Raw genomic sequence first — 25,233 nt, 5'->3', positions numbered from 1 at the left:
GCACATTGGTCAGGCAGGATTTCCCCTTAGTGAAGCCACGCTGTCTGTCACCAAGCACCTTGTTGTTCTTCATGCACCCTGGCATGCCTTTCAGGAGAATCTGCTCCCAGATATTGCCAGGCACAGAGGTGAGACTGACTGGGCTGTAATTCCCTGGGTCATCCATTTTCCCCTTCTTGAAAATGGGGGTTGTATTTCCCTTTCTCCAGTCATTGGGAACTTCAGAAGGAAGTTGTCTTCCACACAATCGAGAAACCTCCTGGATTGCTTGTGCCAGGCCGTACCGTGGCTCCAACAGATGTCAGGGTGGTGGAAGTCCCCCATGAGAACAAGGGCCTGCAAGTGTGTGGCTGTTCCTATCTGTCTGTAGAGTTCTTCATCCACAGCTTCCTCTTGATCAGGTGGTCTCTAACATATCCCCACAGTAATGTCTCCCATCACTGATTTCCCCTTAACCCTGACTCACAAACTTTCTGTTAACTGATCACCTGTCCCCAGAGAGTGTTCCACACTCTCCAGCCTATCCCTAATATGAACGGCGACTTCCCCTCCCCTCCTACCAGGCCTATATTTTCTAAAAAGCCTGTAACCTTCCATTCCAACACTCCAGTCAAAGGAGCCATCCCACCATGTTTCTGTGATGCCTATTATATCATACCCCCAGAGATGTGCCCACATCTCTAATTCCTCTTTTTTGTTCCCCATGCTAAGGGCATCTGTATAGAGGCATCTGAGCTGAGCTCCAAATGAAGCTGGCTCATTGGCTGGAGTGGCTAGAATATCACCACATTGCTCCGAGCATTTATTATAGGTGCTGGCAACTGACTGGGTGTGTTGGGATGGAATGATGCTCCCCTCCCCCAACACAACTAGTTTAAAGCATCCTTGACAAGTCTGGCAAGCCTCCCAGCAAAGCCACTCTTCCCTTTCTTTATCAGAGCAGCCCCCAGTAGGCCTGGCCTACAGATTTGGGCCCCATGTTCTAGTCACCCAAACCCTTGACTATGACACCACCCTGTTAACTATTTACTCACCTGTCTAATCCTCCTAACCTTTGGGATATCCTCTGCTGTGTCTTGGAGAATTGTCGAAAAGACTATCTGAGCTTCAGAGCCCCTAACCACCTCTCCCAGGGCTCTGTAGTCCTTCTTCATACTCCTCAGGCTACTCCTATCAATATCCCTAGCACCCACATCTATCACTAGAAGTGGGTAATAGTCCGTTGGACTTGCTAGCAGGCAGCCTCTCAGGAAATCCCTGATCCATGCTCCAGGTAGGCAACACACCTCCCTTGCGACCGGATCAGGCTGACAGATGAGCGCTTCTGTCCCTTTCAAGGCAGAGTCCCCTACTACTACAACCCGCTGCTTTTTTTGGCAGCACTAGTAGAGACCTTCTGTACCAGTGCACCAGTTGGTTTTTTCTGATGCAAGTACATTTTCTCATCAGCCCCCTGCAGGACAGCACATCCGTTCTGGGTGGGTACAGTAGATTTAGGAGGAAGCCTCTTGCTTTTAATTGCTCTCTTCCTCCTTTTGTTGTGGGTTTTTTTTTGTTACTAATTCCCAGCTTCCTGGGTTAACAGCCTCCTTTTTTCCTCCATGAATTAGAGGGGAAGGTGGAGGCCACTGCACTGTCTGGGCCTGGAGCAGGCAGTCCTGCTTCCTCTCAGGTCCCCTGACATCTTGCAGCTTACTGACAGCATCCTACAGCTCAGCCACCTGCTGCAGGAGAACCGCCATCAAGGAGCAGCGAGTGCAGCACTGCCCATTCAGGACCTCTCCCTCCCCAGACCAGACCAGTGCAGGCACTCTCTACACTCCAAGCTCTGCACCGCAACCTCCCCTCTCACCGGCTCTGTCTGGGTGCCTATGCTGGCCGTCGTCGGGGCAGCCAGGGCAGAGCTCCCAGACTGGGCCCTGGTCATACGGAGAGTGCTCACCATCCCGCGCGAACTGCCGCCCAAACCGCCTCAACGCGCTCCTGGTCACTGTGCTCCCTGGCAGGTTTTTAACCACTCGCAGTGTGTGCTGCTCCTCCTGGCTCCGCCCCCAGTGAGTCACCTCCTCGTGGGAGCTGAGCTGCTGGCTCCTGGGCAAGTCCTGTCGAAGACTTTAGGCTCCCTCCTCGATGGCTCTTGTCGCTCTGAGGTGAGGCTCCTGGGCACTGATCTCCCGCTGCTATGCTCTGGTGATGCAGGCGGCCTCTCTCAAGCTACTCACCTCAGCAACACGAAAGGGACATTCCCATCGTAGAGTTAAAAGATTGCTCTTGCCAGGTCTTAATTCCCACTACCCAGGGTTAATGTTATGAATTTTAAAGTCTAACGGCATCATCTGGGGAATCCATCTTTTTCATCTTAAATGTTCCAGAGTCTGAGCTATTGTGGTAATAAATCTGATACTCACCTCTCCTCCTTCATAACTAGTGGTCTTTTGGGTTGTCATAAAAGGTAATCCAGACATCATATCATAAGGACATATCCCTAAATCCGATCTGGGTTGCGTTCAAACCCGTAACAATGCTCAAGGCAAACACTTTACCCAGGACATTTAGGTCTCAATTATTAGTTTAGTTAATGCTTGTTTCAAGGTTTGATTCATTCTTTCCACTCTTCCCGAGCTTTGAGGATGCCATGGGGTGTGCAATTCCCATTTTATCCTTAAGGCTTGGGTTACTTGTTGTACAATTTTTAATGTAAAATGTGTTTCCCTGTCAGAGTCAGTTCTGCTAACCATCCCATATCTAGGGATAATTAGTTCCAAAACAGCTTTTGAGACTGCATTTGCTGTAGCCCTGACAACCAGAACTGCTTCCACCCAATGAGTTAAGTGATCTACTGTTACTAATAGGAACTTCCACCTCTGCACAGGAGGGAGTTCAGTGAAATCTATTTGGATGCTTTGAAAGGGCCGCATCGCCAATTCACGGCCCCCGGAGGTAGTTTTCCTTATAACCTTTATTATTCACTCTCTGGCAAGTCATACATTTATCAGTTATTTGTTTTGCTAACTCAAAAATTCCAATACATCCATACTCCCTTAAAAAGTGGTCACACAGGGCTTGTGTGTGCCCCAGTGAGTCTTTTCATGTATGTTTTCTAATATCTGTCTGCTCAGAGGTTTATTAAGGAGTTACTTCCTGTCAGGGAATTTCCATTTCCCATGTTGATCTTGTTTTCCTCCTTGTTTTACTCAACTCTCTCTCTTCTGACGCACTGAATTTTGGAATCTCCAATTCCTCTTCCTAGGTAACAGAAGCAACATGACTCTCCCAATTCTGTTTTCAGCTGCATCTCTAGATTCTTGGTCTGCTAGATTATTTCCCCTTATTTTGGGTGTCATTCCTCTCTGATGTCCCCTAACATGCACTACAGCTATTTCTTCAGGTAATTTTAATGCTCCCAAGACTTCCAAGATAAGCCCTTCATGAATCAACCAATTCCCTTTTGAATTTAAAAGCCCCCATTCTTCCCAGATTTTCCCAAAGGTGTGCACTACACCAAATACATATTTCGAGTCAGTGTAAATAGTTCCCTTCCCATGTGCTAAGTATTCTAACGCTTTTTTTAGAGCATAGAGCTCACACGTTTGAGCAGACCAATCTGAGGGTAGTTTCCGTTTTTCAGGGGTTTGCATCTTTTCTCGTTAACTAGCACATAGCCTGACATCCTTTTTCTCTGTAGACATCTAGATTCATCCAAATGTGTTCTTTCACCTTCTGTGAGGGCCTGTTCCATTAAATCCTCCCGATTCTGGGTTTGGTATTGTATAGCTTCTAAACAGTTCTAGGTTAAACCTCCTTTTTGCTTCCCATATAAGAACTGAGAAAGGTTTAGGCTTTTGTCAACCATTAATGTTAAATCATCCTTATTAATTAATATTGCTTCATACAAATCATAGAATCATAGAACAGTTAGGGTAGAAAAGCACCTTAAGATCACGCAGTTCTACCCCTTCTGGCATGGGCAGGGACACCTCCCACTAAACCATATCACCCAAGGCTTCATCCAACCTGGCCTTGAACACTGCCAGGGATGGAGCATTCACAGCTTCCCTGGGCAACCCATTCCAGTACCTCACCACCTTCACAGTAAACAATTTCTTCCTTATATCCAATCTAAACTTCCCCTGTTTAAGTTTCAACCCATTACTCCTTGTCCTATCACAACAGTCCCTAATGAACAGTAATTCACCAACTTTCCTGTAGGTCCTCTTCAGATACTGGAAGGCTGCTACGAGGTCTCCACGCAGCCTTCTCTTTTCTAGGCTGAACAGCCCCAACTTTCTCAGCCTGTCTTCATACAAGAGGTGCTCCTGTGCCCTGATCATCCTCATGGCCCTCCTCAGGACTTGTTCCAACAGATCCATGTCCTTTTTACGTTGAGGACACAAGAACTGCACACAACACTCCAAGTGAGGTCTCACGAGAGCAGAGCAGAGGGGCAGGATCAACTCCTTTGACCTGCTGGTCACACTGCTTTTGATGCAGCTCAGGATATAGTTGGCTTTCTGGGCTGCAAGCGCACACTGAAGCTGGCTCATGCTCATTTTCTCATTGACCAACACCCCCAAGTCCTTCTCCTCAGGGCTGCACTGAATTTCCTTTTTGCCCAACCTGTAGCTGTGCCTGGGATTGTTTCAACCCAGGGGTAGGACCTTGCACTTGGCATGGTTAAACTTCATGAGGTTGGCATCAGCCCACCTCACAAGCGTATCAAGGTCCCTCTGGATGGCATTCCTTCCCTCCAGCGTATCAACCGAACCACATAGCTTGGTGTCATCGGCAAACTTGCTGAGGGCACACTCAATCCCATTGTCCATGTCAGCGACAAAGATGTTGAACAAGACCAGTTGCAACACTGATCCCTGAGGTCACCACTCGTTACTGGTCTCCAGCCGGACATTGAACCGTTGACCACAACTCTGCATGCGACCATCCAGCCAGTTCTTTATCCACCGAGTGCTCCACCTATCAAATTGATGCCTCTCCAATTTAGAGACAAGGATGTGTGTGGGACAGTGTCGAGCGCTTTGCACAAGTCCAGCTAGATGACGTCAACTGCTCCACCCCTGTCCATCATTTTTGTAGCCCCATCATAGAAGGCCACCAAATTGGTCAGGAATGATTTCCCCTTAGTGAAGCCATGCTGGCTGTCACCAAGCACCTTGTTGTTCTTCATGTGCTCTAGCATGCCTTCCAGGAGAATCTGCTCCCAGATTTTGCCAGGCACAGAGGTGAGACTGACTGGGCTGTAATTCCCTGGGTCACCCATTTTCCCCTTCTTGAAAATGGGGGTTATATTTCCCTTTCTCCAGTCATTGGAAACTTCACCTGACTGCCATCATTTTTCAAATATGATGGCCAGTGGCTTTGCAACTTCGTTCGCCAGTTCCTTCACGACCTGCGGATGGATTTCATCAGGTCACATGGACATGTGTACGTTCAGGTTCCTAAGATGGTCTCGATCCAAATCCTCTCGTACATTGGGCCCAAGGCCTAGGTTTTCACAGTCCCTGTGTCCACCTTCCAAGACTCGGGTGGTGCCGTCAGAGCCTCTGCCAGAGAAGACCGAGGCAAAGAAGCCATTCAGAACCTCAGCCTTCTCCAAGTCCTGCGTAGCCAGTTCTCCTGAAAGCGTCTGGAGGGGGCCTACGTTCTCCTTAGTCTATAAGCTGCTACATACCTATAAAATCCCTTCCTGTTATCCTTAACATCCCTAGCCAAGTTTAATTCTAACTGGGCCTCAGCTTTCCTAACCTGGTCCATAGCTTCCCAGACAACACCCCTGTATTCATCCCAGGCCACCTGCCCTTGCTTCCAACCTTTTATAAGCTTCTTTTTTTCTGTGAACTTTCCTCAGCAGCTCCTTATCCATCCAAGGGGGTCTCCTGGCTCTCCTGCTGCACTTCCTTCTAGTCGGGATGCAACACTCCTGAGCTTGTAGCAGGTGATCCTTGAATGTTAACCAAGAGTCTTGGGCCCCCTTGCCCTCTAGGGCTATATCCTATGGAACCTTGCTAAGCAGGTTCCTGAAGAGCCCAAAGTCTGCTCTCTTGCAGTCCAGGGCAGTGAGCTTGCTGCACACTCTTCTCACTGTCCTGAGGACCTCGAATTCTACCATCTCGTGATCACCACACCCAAGACTTCCCTGGAGCGTCACATTTCCAACCAGCCCTTCCCTGTTGGTGAGCACGAGGTCAAGCAGGGCTCCTCTCCTCGTCGGCTCCTCTATTGCTTGCAGAAGGAAGTTGTCTTCCACACAAACAAGAAACCTCCTGGATTGCGTGTGCCGGGCCGTACCGTCGCTCCAACAGATGTCAGGGTGGTTGAAGTCCCCCATGAGAACAAGGGCCTGCGAGTGTGAGGCTTTTCCTATTTGTCTGTAGAGTTCTTCATCCACAGCTTCCTCTTGATCAAGTGGTCTCTAACAGATCCCCACAGTAATGTCTCCCATTACTGTTCTCCCTTTAGCCCTGACCCACAAACTCTCCGTTGACTGCTCACCTGTCACCAGACAGAGTTCCATACTCTCCAGCCTATCCCTAACATTAATAGCAACTCTTCCTCCCTGCCTGCCAGGCCTGACTTTTCTGAAGAGCCTGTAACCTTCCATTCCAACACTCCAGTCATGGGAGCCATCCCACCATGTTTCGGTGAAGCCTATTGTATCTGTCGTGGTTTAAACCAATCCGCACAGCTTGTTTACTCACTTCCCCCACCTTGCTCCCCCGACTCCCAGAGAGTTAGGAAGGAGAATCCAAAGAATGTAGCCCCCACGGGTTGAGATAAGAACAGTTTAATAGCTAAGGTATAATATAAATCACTACTGCTACTACTACTACAAACAATAATGACAAAGGAAATAACAAGTGAAGAGAATACAACACCTCACCAGCCACCGACCCATAACTCACCCCACCTTTCCTAACCGAGCACCGACCGATGCCTCCTCCATCCCCCCAGAGTCCTCCAGCCCTTTCGGGTAACAATTGGTTACATCCTGGGTATGACATGCTATGGTATGGAATACCTCTTTGGCTAGCCTGGGTCACGTGTCCTCTCTCTCCTTCCTGGCAGAACATGAGGCTCAGAAAGTCCTTGGGCAAAACAAACATTTGAGCAGTGACTCAAACATACGTACTATCAGCAACGTTCCCAGCCTGAAAGTCAAAACAGCACTGCACCAGCTACCAAGAAGGAGAAAAAATGACTGCTACTGCTGAACCCAGGAAAGTCTCATATACCTGTAGATGTGCCCAAATCTCTAATTCCTCTTGTTTGATCCCCATGCTACGGCTGTTTGTATAGAGGCATAAAAGGGTTTGTCCAGTGAGGGTCCAGCAAGCCCTGTCCCATCTGTCAGCATGTCTGTTCCCACTTGTCTGCCTGCCCCAGCACTCATCCCATGCTCAAACACAGCTCCCCTCCTTTCCCCCTTGGTTCTGCTTTAACACTTCCTTGACACTGAACGTGGATCTGCTGCTCGTTGCCATTGACAGCAGTCTCTTCCTACTTGCCAATGTCAGATAGACAGATGCAGAGGGTGCTTCCCTTGGAGGTACTTGTGATACAGAATTTTCCAACCTATCTTTCCGATTACTCTGTGGGTTTTTTTTAATTTTTTTTTTGTTTTTGTTTTTTAACTTTAAACATCTTTCCACAGTATCACGATCTGAACAACATCTCAGCAGCTTTCTGGTTTTCCCTGTCCTTTTCTAAAGCCAAAATTGAGGGATCTGGCAGAGCTATGTTAATTTCATATTCAGTCTGTCATGCTGGGTGGTTTCTTAAAGTGAAAAACATATCTGCTTACATCACTTAATCCCATTTCCCTTGTTGCTTTAAGAACAACATCAATTGTAACAATGAATTATAACTCAAAGCTCCATTGAAGGGCCACTTTTCCCCATCTTCCAATTTATATAAAGGCCATCATTGATTACAATATTTGATCAGGGTTTTCTTATTCATTCTTCCTCCCGGTGGCCCCACTATATCTTTTCAACGAGCTAAAAGGCAATCTAAAGGGCTCTTTCTGAGAATTCCCCCACTCTGCTGTCCTCCCATTGTAAGCCTTTAAAGATAGATGACACGGTTAGCCCTACAACAATAATATATTACCCAGAGTAAAAGGTACAACGGAGTGCTGCACGCACAACGGATACACCCAAATTCCAAACAGTTCTGTAAAGAAACTGTTTGTTTCCCACCAAAAGAGATAATATATTTTGAACAAGCAGGACACTTAGCTGGGATATACAAACAACAGTGATGGCAGATAGGGCAAGGGGTAGCTTGACCCTGCCCCAGGGAGTTTGATCACTACTCTGACAGTTAACCCCTGTATTGCTCTACTGGTTCTTTAGTTCTCCCAGGCTTCCACAAACTGCTTGTACTAATTCACCCAAACGGCCAATCTGGTCCCAGTCGGACCAATTTCCCGGGCAATTAACACACCAGAAATCCCGGCCAAATTGGCGGCACTAGTAGAGACCTTCTGTACCAGTGCACTGGCTGGCTGTTTCTGATGCAAGTGCATTTTCTCATCAGCCCCCTGCAGGACAGCACATCGGTTCTGGGTGGGTACAGTAGATTTAGGAGGAAGCCCCTTGCTTTTAATTGCTCTCTTCCTCATTTTGTTGTGGGGTTTTTTTTGTTACTAATTCCCAACTTCCTGGGTTAACAGCCTCCTTTTTTCCTCCATGAGTTAGAGGGGAAGTTGGAGGCCACTGCACTGTTTGGGCCTGCAGCAAGCAGTCCTGCTTCCTCTCAGCTTCCCTGACATCTTGCAGCTTACTGACAGCATCCCGCAGCTCAGCCACCTGCTGCAGGAGAACTGCCATCAGGGAGCAGCGAGTGCAGCACTGCCCATTCAGGACCTCTCCCTCCCCAGACCAGACTAGTGCAGGCACTCTCTACACTCCAAGCTCTGCACCGCAGCCTCCCCTCTCACCGGCTCTGTCTGGGTGCCTACACTGGCCACCATCGGAGAAGCCAGGACAGACCTTCCAGACCAGACATTAGTCATACAGCGAGCGCCCACCATTCTGCTCACCTGCTTGCGCGAACTGCCACGCAAACTACCTCGAACCACCCTGTTTGCCTGCTGTGTTCCCCGCTCCCTGGGCAGGTTTCTAACCACTCGCAGTGTGTGCCGCTCCTCCTGGCTCCGCCCCCGGTGAGTCACCTCCTCGTGGGAGCTGAGCTGCCGGCTCCTGGGCAAGTCCTGTTGAGGACTTGAGGCTCCCTCCTCGGTGGCTCTTGTCGCTCTGAGGTGAGGCCTCTGAGCACTGATCTCCCCCAGCTCCGCGTCGGTGTTGCAGGCGTCATCTCACATCTCACTCACCTCAGCAACTTGCCATGCCCATCCCACCATGCAGTCAGCTGTGCCTGGGACTCCCAAACGGTGCCAGTGACAGGCACTTATACCTGATGTATGTAAACCAGTAAGGTGCTAGGCACTATGAGGTTTGAATAAGACACCTGTGTGATCCAGCAAAAGAAAAGTGGGGACAGGGTGTTCCAAGACATGTCAACCTGGCCTTCAACTGTGCCAGGGACAGAGAAGAGCCAAATGCCCACAAGGGACCAGCAGAACCCGGCGTAGCTCCTGTCCTGAAACACTCGGACATCCTCCTGGAGGAGCTGTGTGCAGGAACCACTGCAGGGTACGAGGCAGCCCCTCTGGCACCCTCCCTCACCTGCTGTGCGGACGCTGGCCCGCAGCAGCCGAGGGAAGAGATGGGGGAGGCCTGACAAGCGCTGGCCCTGCACAGCCGCTCACAGCCCCGCGGCTCCTACGAGCACACGGCTGGCACAGGCCAGCAGCGGAGCCGCCACAGCTTGAGGCCCAGGCCAGAGCCACGGGCCGGGCGCTGCTCCCGGGACCGGCCACCCAGGCCTCTCGGGGAAAAGGCACACGGACGAGGCCCTCACACGGCCTACACGGGTTTCCCGGCCGAGCGCCGCCGGTACCGGGCCTACAGGACCCCGGCAAAGGGAAGGGGCGGCCGACCCAGGGGAGCAGGGACCGCGGGAGGTGGGGGAGACCTGGGGGTAATCCCGAGGACCTCAGTCTGGGGCCGGTCCCGACGCGTTGCCATGGACACGCGCCGCGCGCGCGCACTCACCCTCTGCCTCAGTCCCCACCAACCGCCCTCTGCCCCGCGGCGGGAGACAAACACCCGGCCCGGCCGCCCCCAGTTTATCCCCCACGGTGGGGACGGCGCAGCCAATCAGGAGCCGCCCGCGCAGGCGCAGGCGCAGTCGGGGAAGGCAACGCGGCGGCGCTCAACGAACGTTTATTGCGTGGGCTCATTGCCAGCGGCACCGGCCATGGGAGCCGAGCCCGGGGGTCACCAGGTCCCAGCCCTGCCTGGGCAGGGGCACCCGAACGTGTCCAGGCGGAGCTTGGGTGTGCCCAGGGAAGGAGCCTCCGCATCCCCCTGCGCAGCCTGTTCAGTGCCCTCACACTGCAACGGAACAAGTTCTTCTTCATGGCGAGGGGAAACCTCTCGCGTTTCAGTTCACGGCCACTGCTCCTCATCCTGGCGCTGGCCACCACTGAAAAGACCCTGGCACCTTCCTCCTGCCACCTGCCCCAAACCTCCAATCAGCTCCCTCCACCGCCTCTCCCCTTCCTCATCTCTGAGGGCTCATTCTCCTAGGAAGAAAATGCTTTCACCCTCCACAAGCAGGGTGGTCAGTGGGAGGGGGACACACCGGACTTTGCTGACAGGGTATCAGACCTCACTGCTCCCCACACTCACCCCACCTAGGGCTCCCCACCCCTGTGGGTCTGCTGGTGCCGGAAGAGTTCTTCCCACGCTCTGCACAGGCATAGGGATGCTTCCCGATGTGGATGCGCTGGTACCGGATGAGGTGGGCACTCTGCCAAAAGCTGTTCCCACAGTAGGCACAAGAGTAGGGCCTCTCCCCAGTGTGGAATAGCTGGTGTTTCCGCCTCCTGTCGAAGCTCTTCCCACAATCCACATACCAGAAGGGTTTCTTCCTGGTGTGGACCTGTTGGTGTCGTGCCAGGGCTAAGCTCACACTGAACCTCTTTCCACAGCTCCTGCACTTGTAGAGTTTCTTTGCAGCATGCACCTGCTGGTGCTGGACAAGCTTCAAGTTCTCAGAAAAGCTCTTTCTGAACTGTCGTGGTTTAATCCCAATCCCCACAGCTAATTCACTCACTTCCTCCCCCCTTGCTCCCCCAGTCCAAAGAATGTAGCTCCCACAGGTTGAGATAAGAACAGTTTAATAACTAAGGCATAACACAAATCACTACTGCTACTGCTACTACAGATAATAATGATAAAGCCAATAACAAGTGAAGAGGATACAACACCTCACCAGCCACCGACCCATAACTCACCCCACCTTTCCTAACCGAGCACCGACCGATACTTCCTCCATCCCCCGAGCTCCAGCCCTTCTGGGTTTCTCCCGGTTACATCCTGGGTATGACGTGCTATTGTATGGAATACCTCTTTGGCTAGTCTGGGTCACGTGTCCTGTCTCTCCTTTCTCCCAGCCTCCCCTCCTCCCTGGCCGAGCATGAGGCTCAGAAAGTCCTTGGACAAACCAAACATTTGAGCAGTAACCAAAAACATACGTGCTATCACCAGCGTTCCCAGCCTGAAAGTCAAAACACAGCACTGCACCAGCTACCAAGAAGGAGAAAAAATGAGTGCTACTGCTAAACCCAGGACACGCACTCAGCACACTAGTAGGGCTTCTCCCTCGTGTGCACCCGCTGGTGTCGTGTAAGGGATGAGCTCACGCTGAAGCTCTTCCCGCAGCTCCTGCACTCGTAGGGTTTCTCCCCAGTGTGCACCCACTGGTGCTGGAGGAGGCGAGAGCTGTTGGAGAAGCTCTTCCCGCACTCGGCACACTTGTAGGGCTTCTCCCCGGTGTGGGTTACCTGGTGCTGCATCAGCTTTGAGCTCACACTGAAGCTCTTCCCGCAGGTCCTGCACTCCCAGGGTTTCTCCCCAGTGTGTACCCGCTGGTGCAGGATGAGGTGCGATTTCCTGGAGAAGCTCCTCCCACACTCATCACACTTATAGGGCTTCTCCCCGGTGTGGGTTACCTGGTGCTGGATCAGGTTTGAGCGCCCACTGAAGCTCTTCCCACACTCAGAACACTTGTAGGGCTTCTCCCCAGTGTGGGTTACCTGGTGCCGAATCAGACCCGAGCTCATGCTGAAGCTCTTCCCACAGGTCCTGCACTCGTAGGGTTTCTCCCCAGTGTGCACCCACTGGTGCTGGATGAGGTGTGATTTCATGAAGAAGCTCTTCCCACACTCGGCACACTTGTGGGGCTTCTCCCCGGTGTGCATTACCTGGTGCTGGATCAGCTGCGAGCTCACACTGAAGCTATTCCTGCACTCAGCACACTTGTAGGGCTTCTCCCCGGTGTGGGTTACTTGGTGCTGGATCAGCTGCGAGCTCACAATGAACCTCTTCCCGCACTCAGCACACTTGTAGGGCTTCTCCCCAGTGTGGGTTACCTGGTGCCGGATCAGACTCGAGCTCACACTGAAGCTCTTCCCACAAGTCCTGCACTGGTATGGTTTCTCCCCGGTGTGCACCCGCTGGTGCTGCATGAGATCCAATTTCCTGGAGAAGCTCTTCCCACACTCAGCACACTTGTAGGGCTTCTCCCCAGTGTGGATTATCTTGTGCCGGATCAGACTCGAGCTCAGACTGAAGCTCTTCCCACACTCATCACACTTGTAGGGCATCTCACCTGTGTGGGTTACCTGGTGCTGGATCAGCTTTGAGCTCACACTGAAGCTCTTCCCACAGGTCCTGCACTCCCAGGGTTTCTCCCTGGTGTGCACCAGCTGGTGCCGGATGAGGTGCGATTTCCTGAAGAAGCTCTTCCCGCACTCAGCACACTTGTAGGGCTTCTCCCCAGCGTGGGTCACCTGGTGCTGGATCAGCTGCCAGCTCTCACTGAAGCTCTTCCCGCAGGTCCTGCACTCGTAGGGTTTTTCCCCGGTGTGCACCCGCTGGTGCAGGATGAGCTTTGAGTTGTTCAAGAAGTTCTTCCCACACTTGGCACACTTATAGGGCTTCTCCCCGGTGTGGGTTACCTGGTGCTGGATCATGTTTGAGCGCTGACTGAAGCTCTTCCCACAGGTCCTGCACTCGTAGGGTTTCTCCCCAGAGTGCACCCGATGGTGCCGGATGAGATGTGATCGCTTCTGGAAACTCTTCCAACATTCAGTGCAGGTGAAGGGCTTTTCTCTGGTGTGGATTCTCGGATGCTGGATGAGGTTGGAGCTCACCTGGAAGCTCTTGGATCTCTGAATCCTCTCTGACCTGTGTGGGAGAACAGGGTCCTCTGCAGGACCCTGGGAACTCTTCTCCTCCAACAGTCCTGAGCATAAACCCTTCGGCTCCACTGGGCTGGGGATGCCTTGATGGGCATTGTCTTCAATCGTGCTCACAATCCCATCTTCACCTGTAATAAAATGAGAATCCAGACAAGTCACAGGCAGGACTAGAAGCTTTGGAAAGTGCAAATCGCAAGGGGACAAATTCTAAAAATTCAGCAAATACACTGACTTTAAGTATAAAACATTCTGACATATCCTGCATTCAGGACATGGTATTTCCCTCCAAACTACACAGAGGAATTTTCAGAGTGTTCACAGCACCAAATGCTGTAAATTGTCCTGCATGCTTCACCGGAACCTGAATCTACTGAAATCACTGCCATATGAGAGGCAAAAGTTTACTGCTTGAATGCGAAAGATGCTTGGTCTTCCAGGATGTTGTACCTGAAAATCATAGTAACACAGAATAGTTTTAGCTGGAATGGACCTTACAGATCACACCCAGTACCAACCTCCTGCCATCTGCAGGGACACCTCGCACTAGACCAGATTGCTGTAAGCCCCATCCAAACTGCACTTGAACACTGCCAGGGATACGGCAGCCACAGCTCCTCTGGGCAACCTGTGCCGGTGCCTCAGCACCCTCACAGGGAAGAACTTCTTTCTCCTTATCTAAATCTCCCCTCTGTCAGTTAAAAGCCATTCTGCCTTGTCCTGTCTGTTCTTGCTCTTGTCAAAAGCCCCTCTCCACATTTCTTGTTGGGCCCTTTAGGTGCTGGAAGCTGCTCTAACATCTCCTCAGAGCCTTCTCTTCCCCAGGCTCAACAAGCCCAGCTATCTCTGCTTGCCTTCATAGGATGTTACTAAAAGTTGAACTGGGAGTCAGAGGAAGGCCATAAAGAACTGCCTTGTTCAGCAGAACACTACTTGGGTTGCAACAGTAATCTCTGTGCTCTTGTGCTGCCGGTACTGCAGAGAAAGAGAAGGTGTTGGTCGATGAGGGAATGAACATGAGCCAGCTTCAGTGTGCGCTTGCAGCCCAGAAAGCCAACCATATTCTGGGCTGCATCAAAAGGAACGTGACCAGCAGGTCAAAGGAGGTGATCCTGCCGCTTTGCTCTGCTCTCGTGAGACCCCATTTGGAGTATTGTGTGCAGTTCTGGTGTCCTCAACATAAAAAGAACATGGAACTGTTGGAACAAGTCCAGAGGAGGGCCACCAGGATGATCAGGGGACTGGAGCACCCCTTGTATGAAGACAGGCTGAGTTGGGGCTGTTCAGCCTGGAGAAGAGAAGGCTGCATGGAGACCGCATAGCGGCCTTCCAGTATCTGAAGGGGGCCTACAGGGATGCTGGTGAGGGACTCTTCATTAGGGACTGTAGTGACAGGAGAAGGGGTAACGGGTTAGAACTTAAACAGGGGAGGTTTAGACTGGATATAAGGAAGAAATTGTTTATTGTGAGGGTGGTGAAGTACTGGAATGGGTTGCCCAGGGAGGTTGTGAATGCTCCATCCCTGGCAGTGTCCAAGGTCAGGTTGGACAAATCCTTGGGTGATATGGTTTAGTGTGACATGTCCCTGCCCATGGCAGACTGGGTGGAACTGGATGATCATAAGGTCCTTTCCAACCCTAACTATTCTATGATTCTATGATTCTATGCACAAGTCATGAGACACAGACACCACCTGGAGCTTGGCTTATACCAGTCTTACAGCAGAAGCAAATCAAATTTATGCCTTCACTAGTGCAGAACAAATCCATTGTGTGTGCAATCTGGTGGGTGAACTGAAGATCCCCCATGGTTGGTTCCAGATTATGCACTGAATAAATCCAACACATGTAGTAGATGAAGGTTGGTACAAGTCGTATTAACACTAGCTGAACAGTTTTGAAAGGTTCTTGGGACACAGGCAATGAACAAATCCCTGCCCTCTTATGTACATGAAGTCTTGCAGAAGCTTTAATGCTATGAATGGTCACTGCGCAAATCCGAGGTCACCTGAAAGCCTGTTCAAGACAAGGGGCTTGTGCTGGTTTCTAGGGTGTTCACAGAGAGCAGCAACTCCTTCCAGCCCACTGCTCTGAATGTGGTTTGATGAGCATGTAGCAGGTTCAGAAGCATGTGCCCCCAACAATGCTGTGCCTTTTGCTGTCCACAGGAAACAGCTCTATGCGGGCTGAATGAGCAAGATGAGACCTGTGTGACATGCACACTTCCTGTGGTCTGGCACAGCTGTGATAAGGAAGCACAGGCCATGGAAGACGTGAGTTGCTACTGAAATATAGGTCTGCAGTAAAGGAAGGAGAGCCTAGAAGTTCAACCCCAGACTGATAAACATACATATTCCATCTTCTCCTTTCTAGGAAGCACAAGAAAACATCACTATGATTTCACAGTGAACTCCTAAGATACCTTCTGTGGCAGCTTCCTGTGGTAATGATGCCAGTTCTTCCCTCACATAGCTTTCATGAAAACCATCCCTCGAGAGGAAGAGAAACTGCAATTTTGCTATTTACCGTGAAGGCATTTCCATTTGTCTGCAGATACTCCAGCCAGGCCTGGAGGAAAAGAGCAAGGTGATATCCACAGACAGGATGGAAAGAGGATGTTTCTGGCAGGACAGCTTGAAGCTCTTGACCAGATCGTCAGACTTACTGAGTACACAGTGGAGCTAGCAAAGTTGTTCTGTTGCCATTGTGCCCAAAGAGCTGCCAACTTTAGCACTTATACAGAATCCTGGTTCTTTACAGAGACCTTGAAAAAGCCTTCAGAAGTATATGACAATTGAGTTTTCTGTAGTGTTCTATACTCTGGGGGAAGATCAGGAGTGCCAAGCTTCTTTTTACAATTATTGTCATGACTCTAGCGCTTCTACAATCATTTCTGTTGCTTCTGAGCTACTAGGTACCTTCACTGGCATCTAGGACATGCTGTCTGTAAAGGGTTTGATCAAAACCAAGACAGGAACTCACTGGAAGAATTCCAAGTGGAAGGAGAGCAAGTTCACAATGATGAGGAATTAATACCAGAAGCATGAGGCTGAACTGGCAAAAATGAATAAGCAAGAGAGACATGAAGAATGTGGTTCTTCCTCAGCCCATGCCAATTTGGGTTGATGGCAAGACCTCTGATATGGCCAACAGTGCCAGTGCTATAGCTACAAGGCAAGCTCCAGGTAAGCACAGTAAGCTGCGGGACTTCTGACTGTGGTACCTCAGTGCTGGGACTGGAGGTGGCCGATGTGATGCCACAGAAAGGGCTGGAGGGGAGATCTGGGGCCCAACATTACAAGCAAGAGGAGAACAGCCTCTACAGCTTGCACTTACACCACGATGGGCCTAGGATGTTCTTGATATCATTCAGGAATAGCACCTTGGAGTCTGAGCAGCTGGATGAAAACTGCAGCTCCTAGGCACACAGCACAACCAGTCCAGCATCAATGAGTGCTGGGAGGGAAACAATAGGGAAGAAAAGAGAATGTAATTCTGCCTTGCTGCTCAAACCCCACATTCTGACTGTGTGCAAGGGGGAGGACGGATCCCCCATGTCAGAGACACTCTGACAGAGCTGAGGAAGACAGAGGCATGACAGGAACCATCAGAGGCACACAACAGCTTCTGTGCAGGAGATGAGTCAACTGCCCATTCTGCTGGGAAAAGGCACAGCTGATAGAGGGACTCACAGAGGACTTTAAAAACACCAGTGGCCTATGGGGTGGTTTGGCACCTATCCTGCACCATCTGTTCTAAATTAAGAACTCCTGCCAGCAGTAAAAGGCACTTTCAAAGCAAACTAAAGGAGGCAGCAATTCATAAATCACCTAAATAAGCTGGGGACCTCCTTGCTGCAAGCTGCCACGGATGCTACAATATGCGCACCTTGAGAAGGCAAGAAGATACATCTTGAGACATTATGTGTGTAGTTCAGGAGCTCCTGAAGCCACAGACTGCTCAGGCCTGTGAAAGGATACAGGGACACATCACTGCTTGTCTGCCCTTCTCTGGGTCTTCATCAAAGGCTGGGCCTGCTGCCTGCTGTATGAAGAAAGGCTGAGAGAGCTGGCCTTCCTCTGCCTAGACAACAGAAGGCTCAGGGCAGACCTGATCACCACAGTCCAGTATTTCAGGGTGGCTATGAAGAAGACGGAGGCTCCCTTTTCACAAGGAGTCACACGGAAAAGACGAGGGGTACAAGTCACTCCTGGGGAGATTCTGGTTGGACACAAGAGGAAAATGTTTCCCAGCCATTGGAATAAACTCCCCAGGGAAGTGGTGCACTCCCCAGTGCTGGACGCTTTAAAGACTCAGCTGGACAGGGCACTGGGACATGCAGGCCCGGTCACGCTTTGCCTGGAAAAGTTGTCCTGGATGATCCTTGAGATCCCTCCCAGCCTGGGGTTGAAACAAGGGGAACGCAAAATCACAAAATGGAATATATAAACTTTTAGAATTAGTTTTAAGCAATGTTAAATTTGATGGCTTTGTAACAGTAGCAATGGAAAATTACTGAGGTGCATGGTACATAGAAAAAAAATAGAGTACAGCTAGACAACATTCTGGCACAAGATAAATTGTTATAGTTGATGTAGTTTTAAGAAAAACAGTCTAGAAGAACAGGACACAGGGATAAGGAGTATTTGGGAATAGCAGGTGTCCAGTACGTGCTACAGTTAAACTAACTGGTAAGTAGGAGGATAGGAGAATTATTATGTCTCTGGTGCTAATGAACCAATTAAACTGGTATAAGTATCTGTCATGGTTTAAACCAAGTCCCCCAACTCCTGGAGAGTTAGGAAGGAGAATCCAAAGAATGTAGCCCCCACGGATTGAGATAAGAACGGTTTAATAGCTAAGGCATAACACAGAATTACCACTGCCATTACCACTACAAATAATAATGATACAGCAAACAACAAGTGAAGAGAATACAACACCCCACCAGCCACCAACCCATAACTCACTCCACCCTGCCCAGCTGAGCACCGCGTGCTCCCTCCTCCATTTTCCTCCAGAGCTCTCCCCTCCAGCCCTCTCTTTCCCAGTATGCATCCTGGGCATCACGTGCTATGGTATGGAATATACCATTGGCTAGCCTGGGTCAGGTGTCCTGTCTCTCCTTCCTTCCGGACTCCCCTCCTCCACCTGGCTGGAAAAAAGCTTGAAACATGCTCAAACCATGACAGTATCTACTGCGTGTGCTTCAAAGGGTGCCAGAAGTGATGAAGACTGTTGGAAGAAGTAAACAACCCTCAGAGACCACCACCGCATTTTTGTACGCATGCGGGGAACTTTCTGGAAAATAACGTAATCCATATGTAGCTTCATGAATATGCATGTATGCCCAGAGACTATATAAGGATGGCTTGTGTAGCAATACAGAGACACACGTTAGGAGGAGCTATCACCTATGTCTCCCGGCGCCACAATAAAGAATACCTGCTTGTCAGCTTGAAAACTTTGTTGGCAAGTTTGTTCCTGAAGTTTTCTCTGAATCAATTTGGTGACCTAGATGGGTCCCTCTCTGCTCGGCTGCAGGACCGCTGAGGAAAGGGCTCCCTAGGGCCCTCAGGAGTTTTTCCCAGAGGGACCCCTCAACTCATTCGGATCGCTGCGGGAGCGGACAAGGACCATCTTCATAAAAGGTATTCTTTTCTTTTGTATAGTCTGTAAGGTGCAGGGGGCATCTTGCATAAAGACTACATTGGTAGTTGGGTTGGTTTGGTAAGCGTACGTAAGGTGTGGAAGCCTTCCGTAAATCGAGATAAGAAATCTCGTGGGTAAAGGCGTATACCCGGCTGCTAGCGTCCGTTCGGTATACACCCAGAAGCAGCAGAGGACTTCTTGTGGTTTGGGTCCTGCAAGACGCAGTGGGTGTCTTGTAGAAAAGGTTTTGGATTTTACTGGTTGTCGTGGTTTAAACCAAGTCCACACAGCTCATTCACTCCCCCCCCCTTGCTCCCCCAACCTCCAGAGAGTAAGGAAGGAGAATCCAAAGAATGTAGCCCCCACCAGCTGAGATAAGCACAGTTTAATAACTAAGGCATAACACAAATCACTACTGCTACTACTACTACAAATAATAATGATAAAGCCAATAACAAGTGAAGAGGATACAACACCTCACCAGCCACCGACCCATAACTCACCCCACCTTTCCTAACCGAGCACCGACCGATACCTCCTCCATCCCCCGAGCTCCAACCCTTCCGGGTTTCTCCCGGTTACATCCTGGGTATGATGTGCTATGGTATGGAATTCTCTTTGGCTAGCCTGGGTCAGGTGTCTTGTCTCTCCTTTCTCCCAGCCTCCCCTCCTCCCTGGCCGAGCATGAGGCTCAGAGAAGGCCTTGGACAAACCAAACATTTGAGCAGTAACTCAAAACATACTTGCTATCAGCAACCGCTCTCAGCCCGACAGTCGAAACACAGCACTGCACCAGCTACCAGGAAGGAGAAAAATGACTGCTACTGCTCAAACCAGGACACTGGTATACACTCACAAGAAGCAGGGGGCTTCTTGTGGTTTGGGTCCTGCAAGATGCAGGGGGTGTCTCGTGGAAATGGTTTTGGATGTTGTGGTTTGTTACATTAAGGATTTTGGTCTTGTTATTTTGGTATCGGTGACAGGATGTTATAACTGTGCTATTAATTGTGGTTTGTTTTATAGAATTTTAGTCTCTGTCTCTGTTTCAAGTGTTGTTAACTGTGTGGAGTGTGTCTGTGGGATCCCTAGTGTGCGTGAGTGAGAGACTGATAATGGAAAATCAGCACAGTGAAGAGATCATGAAAAAGAGTCCTTTAGGGTGCATTTTCGCACACTGGAAAGAACTTGGGAGGGTTTCCTGGGGGCTTGGTAAATAAGGAAACATTGGTAAAATATTGTAACCGATGGTGGCCTTTGTATACTTTGGAAGATCAGGGAAAATGGCTTAGAAGTGGAATCCTGAACTATAATACATTTGTTACAATTAATGTTGTTTTGAGTCCACAAGGAAAATGTCATGAAGTAATATATACAGATATGTTTTTCACTTTAAGAAACTACGTGAAGTGACAGACTGAATGCAAAATTAATATAGCTCCACCAAATCCCTTAATTTTGGCTTTGGAACAGGACAGGGAAAAACTGAAAGTTAAGATGGAGAGATGTTGTTCAGCCTGTGATACTGGGGAAAGATGTTTAAAGTTAAAAAACAGTAATCATGAAGATAGGCTGGAAAATTATCACAGGTACCTCCAAGAGGAGCACCCTCTGCACCTGTCCTATCTGATATTCATAAGGAGCAAGAGATTGTTGTCACTGGCAACAAGTGGTAGATGCACATTCAGAGTTAAGAAAGGGTTAAACCAGAAGTGCTGTTGCAGAGGCAGGCATCTGCAGCCCCTGCAGAGCAGGGTGAGTAACTGTGAGGAAAAAAAAAAAGGAAAACCAAGGGGGAAAGGAGGGGAGCTTGCACAGCTCCTGTGTTTGAGCATGGGATGGGTGCTGGTGCAGGCAAACAAGTGGGAACAGACATGTTCACAGATGGGACTTAGGGGTTGTTGAATAAATGTGGACAGGAGGAAGCATGAAGAGCGTATAGGAATCAGGAACAGATGGAAAAGAAAAAGCTGGGTCATGCTATAGCCATGGCTTCGGTGGTTGCTTTGAAACTGGGGGGTGGAGTGCCATGGTGTGGCTCCGGTGGCTGAACTGGAACTAGACTGACAGGGACCTGGGGAATCTATCCTAGTAAATCCACTGGTTAAATTAAAAGTAGGGACCAGAGGAAATAAAGTGGAATTTAAGTGGATAGAGGAGCAACTTATTTGGTGTTAAATCTGAGAGAAAATAATTTGTTACAGGTGTGGGAGCTACTGGCCACCAAGAAAAAGAGAAAAAAACCCAAACAACCAACGCGAGGCATTCTTTCTGAAACCCTTAAAGTACAAACTGGGAAAACAAATAGGCATGCATAAATTTTTATGCATGCCAAATTCTCTAAAATCTTTATTAGGGTGAGAAGCAACATTTAAAGAAGGCAAAATGGAATTTAGAGTTAAAAACAATCAGTTAATTGTAGTTTTGAGTTTATCTTTAATTCAACAGAGAAGCAAACAGGAGTACCTCCCTGAAATAGAAGAAATCCTTAATCAGGTATATCTGGGAGTATGGGCATCTGAAGTTCCAGGTAAGGTGAAAAAATGCTTTGCCTGTTAAAGTGGAAATAAAAAGGGGGGCCTGCCCAATTAGAATAAAACAATATCCCTTAAAATTAGAAGATCAAAGCGAATAATTAAAAAAGTCATTGATAATTTAAGAATATATATTAATTCATTGAATGTGAATTGGAATATAATACTCCTATGTGCACAGTAAAGAAATATGATAAAAGTTGCATATTGGTTCAAGATCTCAGAGCAGTCAACAAAATTGCAGAGGATATTCATCCACTAGTAGCTAATTTGTATGATTTATTGACTAAATTGAATAATAATCAGGAATGGTTTGCCATCTTGGATTTAAAGGAGGCATTCTTTTGCTTACCATTGGCCAAAGAAAGCCAAAATTTATTTGCTTTTGAATGGGAAAATACTGACACAGGAAGGGAAACTCAATTAACTTGGGCGGTATTACCTAAAGGGTTTAAAACAGTCCAGCAATTTTTTGAAATCAGTAAGAGAACTAGAATCACGGAAGCCACCTGCTCAGACGGGCACTCTGTTACAATATGTGGAAGACCTACTAATTGCCACAGAGACAAAGGAAGAATGTATCCAGTGGACAGTGGAATTATTAACTTTTCTGGGACTGAATGGTTATCGGGTATTCAAACAAAAGGCCCAACTAATTCAAACCCTAGTTTCCTACCTAGGATATGAAATAACAGGAGGACAGAGAGAACTTGGAGCTGATAGAAAAGAAGCCATCTGTCAGACTCCATGACCATCAACCAGCAAGGAGCTCCAGACATTACTGGGAATGACTGGATGGTGCAGACTTTGGATCCATGATTACGGTGTTCTGGTAAGACCACTATATGAACTGTTGAAGGGAAACCCTCCCTCTTTAGAATGGACTGATTCAGCAGAGGGGGCTTTTAGAAATCTAAAAACAGAACTAATGAGAGCTGTAGCTCTGTGACTTCTGGATGTAACTAAATCCTTTTGGCTATTTCCTGTGAAGAACAGGGAATAGCTTTGGGGGTCCCTGCTCGAAAACCAGGACGCTACAGAAGGGCAGTGACATGTTTTTCAAAACAGCTGGATGAAGCGAGCAAAAGATGGCCCGGATGCCTAAGAGCTGTGGCTGCAGTTGTCATGAATATTGAAGAAGCTTGCAAATTCACATTGGGACAAAAATTACTGTGCTAATGTCCCATGTTGTATCAGCAGTCCTGGAACAGAAAGGAGCCCACTGGTTATCTCCTTCATGTTTTTTTAAATACCAGGCCACCCTTGTGGAACAAGATGATATAGAAATTGTGGTCACTAACGTTGTCAATCCAGCATCCTTTTTGCAGAATCAATCAACAGAACCACTAACACACAACTGCTTGGCCACCACAGAGACTGTATATTTGAGCCAACCAGACTTGAAAGAAAAACCTCTGGAAGATGCTGATTCTTGGTTTACTGATGGTAGTAGCTTCATGAAAAATGGTAAACAAAAGGCAGGATATGCCATTACCACCAGTTCACAGGTAGTAGGGCCTAAACCAACCTTTACCTTCAAACACCTCTGCCCAGATAGCAGAAATAATAGCGTTAATGAGAGCCCTAGAATTGGCTAAAGATAAAAGGATAAATATTTGGACTGATTCTAAATGGACATTTGATGTGGTCCATGCACATGGTGCTATCTGGAAAGAACGAGGACTTTTGACCACACAAGGGAAACAGATTAAACATACTACAGAAATTCTACAATTACTGGAGGCTGTTCAGCTACCGGAAGAAGTAGCTATTATGTACTGTGAAGGACATCAACAAGGTGATTTTGATCAGGAAACTGGAAATAATTTGGCCGATTCTGTAGCTGAAACAATCTAAAATCATGTCCTTAATCCCTGATGGCAAACTAACAATTGAAAAATCTAAACCTAGGTATTCAAAAGAGGACAGAAAATTGATTCAAGATCTAAAAGGACAAGAAAATAAAGAGGATTGGGTTCAGATACCTGATGGGCGAATTGTAATCCCCTATAACCAACTCTGGAAGTTAGCCCAGGGAGAACATAATAAAACTCATTGGGTTAGCAACTCTTTATATAAATATTTAGATGTGGGAATCCTTAAAGAGCCAAGGCCGCGTGGTGAGCGATCCCGATACCCTGAGCCTTGTTACTGTAAAGTAAGAAGATTTTTGGCAGGCATAAGCAAGGTCAATTGTCATGTTAGGCCTCTGTAATTTTCCACTGAAAACGTGCAGAGAATGATCTCTGCCAAGGTTGTAGTTTCCCACTGTATTTTTAGAGTAAGGTATTTAAACGCAATTATAACAAGTTATAAACATTAGCTTTGTAAAGGGTAGTAACCTCTAGACTAACCAATTAGAGCTCAGTATTCAAGGCTGTTACATAAGAAACCTAAGGGTGTAAGGGTATAAAAGGAGCACTGTATCTGAATAAATTTTGGCAATCGCTTGATCACATTGATCCTCTCCTCATTGTCCAGGACTCCTGCGTCGACATTTAGACAAACAAACTGTAGGAAGAAATCTATACACCACAGTTCAATCAGTGACAAAACAATGTCAACTATGTCTGAAGAATAATCCTAAAACTGAAAATATAAATCAAATTGGTACAGTTGTGAGAGGAAGTCATCTGGGACAGCACTGGCAAATAGATTTTTCTGAATTATCAAGAAAAGGGGGTTATTGATATTTGTTGGTGTTAACAGATACTTTTTCCGGCTGGCCAGAAGCGTTCCCTTGTAGGATAAATAATGCAAGACAACTTATTAAAACATTATTTAACGAGATAATACCTTACTTTGGAGTACCAGTGGCAATTTCTTCCAACCGAGGTTCGCAGTTTAGTGCAAAATTGTTACAAGAAATTAGCAAAATTGAAAATTGATTGGCAACTACATGTTCCATACAGGCCTCAGGCCAGGGGACAAGTAGAAAATATGAACCATCTGATCAAACAACAAATTAGTAAAGTATGTCAGGAAATGAATTTATATTGGTACCAAGGTTTATCACTGGCTCTATTAAGAATTCGAACTAAATCTCAGTCGAAAGAAGAGGTTAGGCCATTTGAAATTTTATATGGAAGACCGTATCAGTCCCAGTTTAAAAGAGAAAGTCTTCAGGAAGTAGGAGAAAGCTATCTCTGTAAGTTTTTGATCGATCTGGGAAAACAGAGGAGGAGATAAATAAGAGAATAGCAGGGAGAAGAGCAAGAGGTTTGGATTATCCGATTCACCCTTTCAGATCCGGAGACTGGGTTTATGTTAAGAATTTTTCAGGAGATCCTCTACAGGAGAAGTGGAGCGGACGGTACCAGATCTCACTGACCACCTTTACAGCAGTGAAGATAAAGGAACAACCTGCTTGGATACATTATTCAAGAATAAAGAAAGCACCAGAACCAGAGAAGACATGGCAGATCAAACCTTCAGGACTCTTACGTATGAAATTGTGTCAGTCATAATTTGGACTCGTATGATAACTGGTGCACAAGCTTGGGACCAGAATTTATACCTGAAATTAATGCAAAATGTTACTGAAGTCTTTAATCGTAGTGACTGTTGGATGTGTGCACAGTTGCCTAAATCAGGAGAAAGCCTGGAACTCCCATTAATTGGAGTTCCAATTCTTAACACTGTTTTATGGACAAATCTGTGGGTGAACACTAGCAATTTGTATTCAAAGGGAAGGTTGAGATTTGGA

At 48.1% G+C, this 25,233-nt stretch overlaps 1 protein-coding gene across 1 annotated transcript in view; it reads right to left on the bottom strand.

Moving 5' to 3' along the window:
- The window catches only part of LOC106023539 (zinc finger protein 850-like), a 54,999-nt gene that overhangs the window by 23,973 nt on the left and 5,793 nt on the right, over positions 1-25,233 (bottom strand). The window contains 2 exon segments of the mRNA XM_034065798.1: positions 10,830-11,152; positions 11,718-13,476. Of these exon segments, the coding sequence (XP_033921689.1) occupies positions 10,830-11,152; positions 11,718-13,476 (2,082 nt within the window).

The sequence above is a fragment of the Melopsittacus undulatus genome, chromosome 8 (genome assembly GCF_012275295.1).
Source record: "Melopsittacus undulatus isolate bMelUnd1 chromosome 8, bMelUnd1.mat.Z, whole genome shotgun sequence".
NCBI classification, from domain to species: Eukaryota; Metazoa; Chordata; class Aves; order Psittaciformes; family Psittaculidae; genus Melopsittacus; species Melopsittacus undulatus.
Note: the sequence above shows the minus strand (reverse complement) of the source record. Positions and strands in the feature narration are given on the sequence as shown.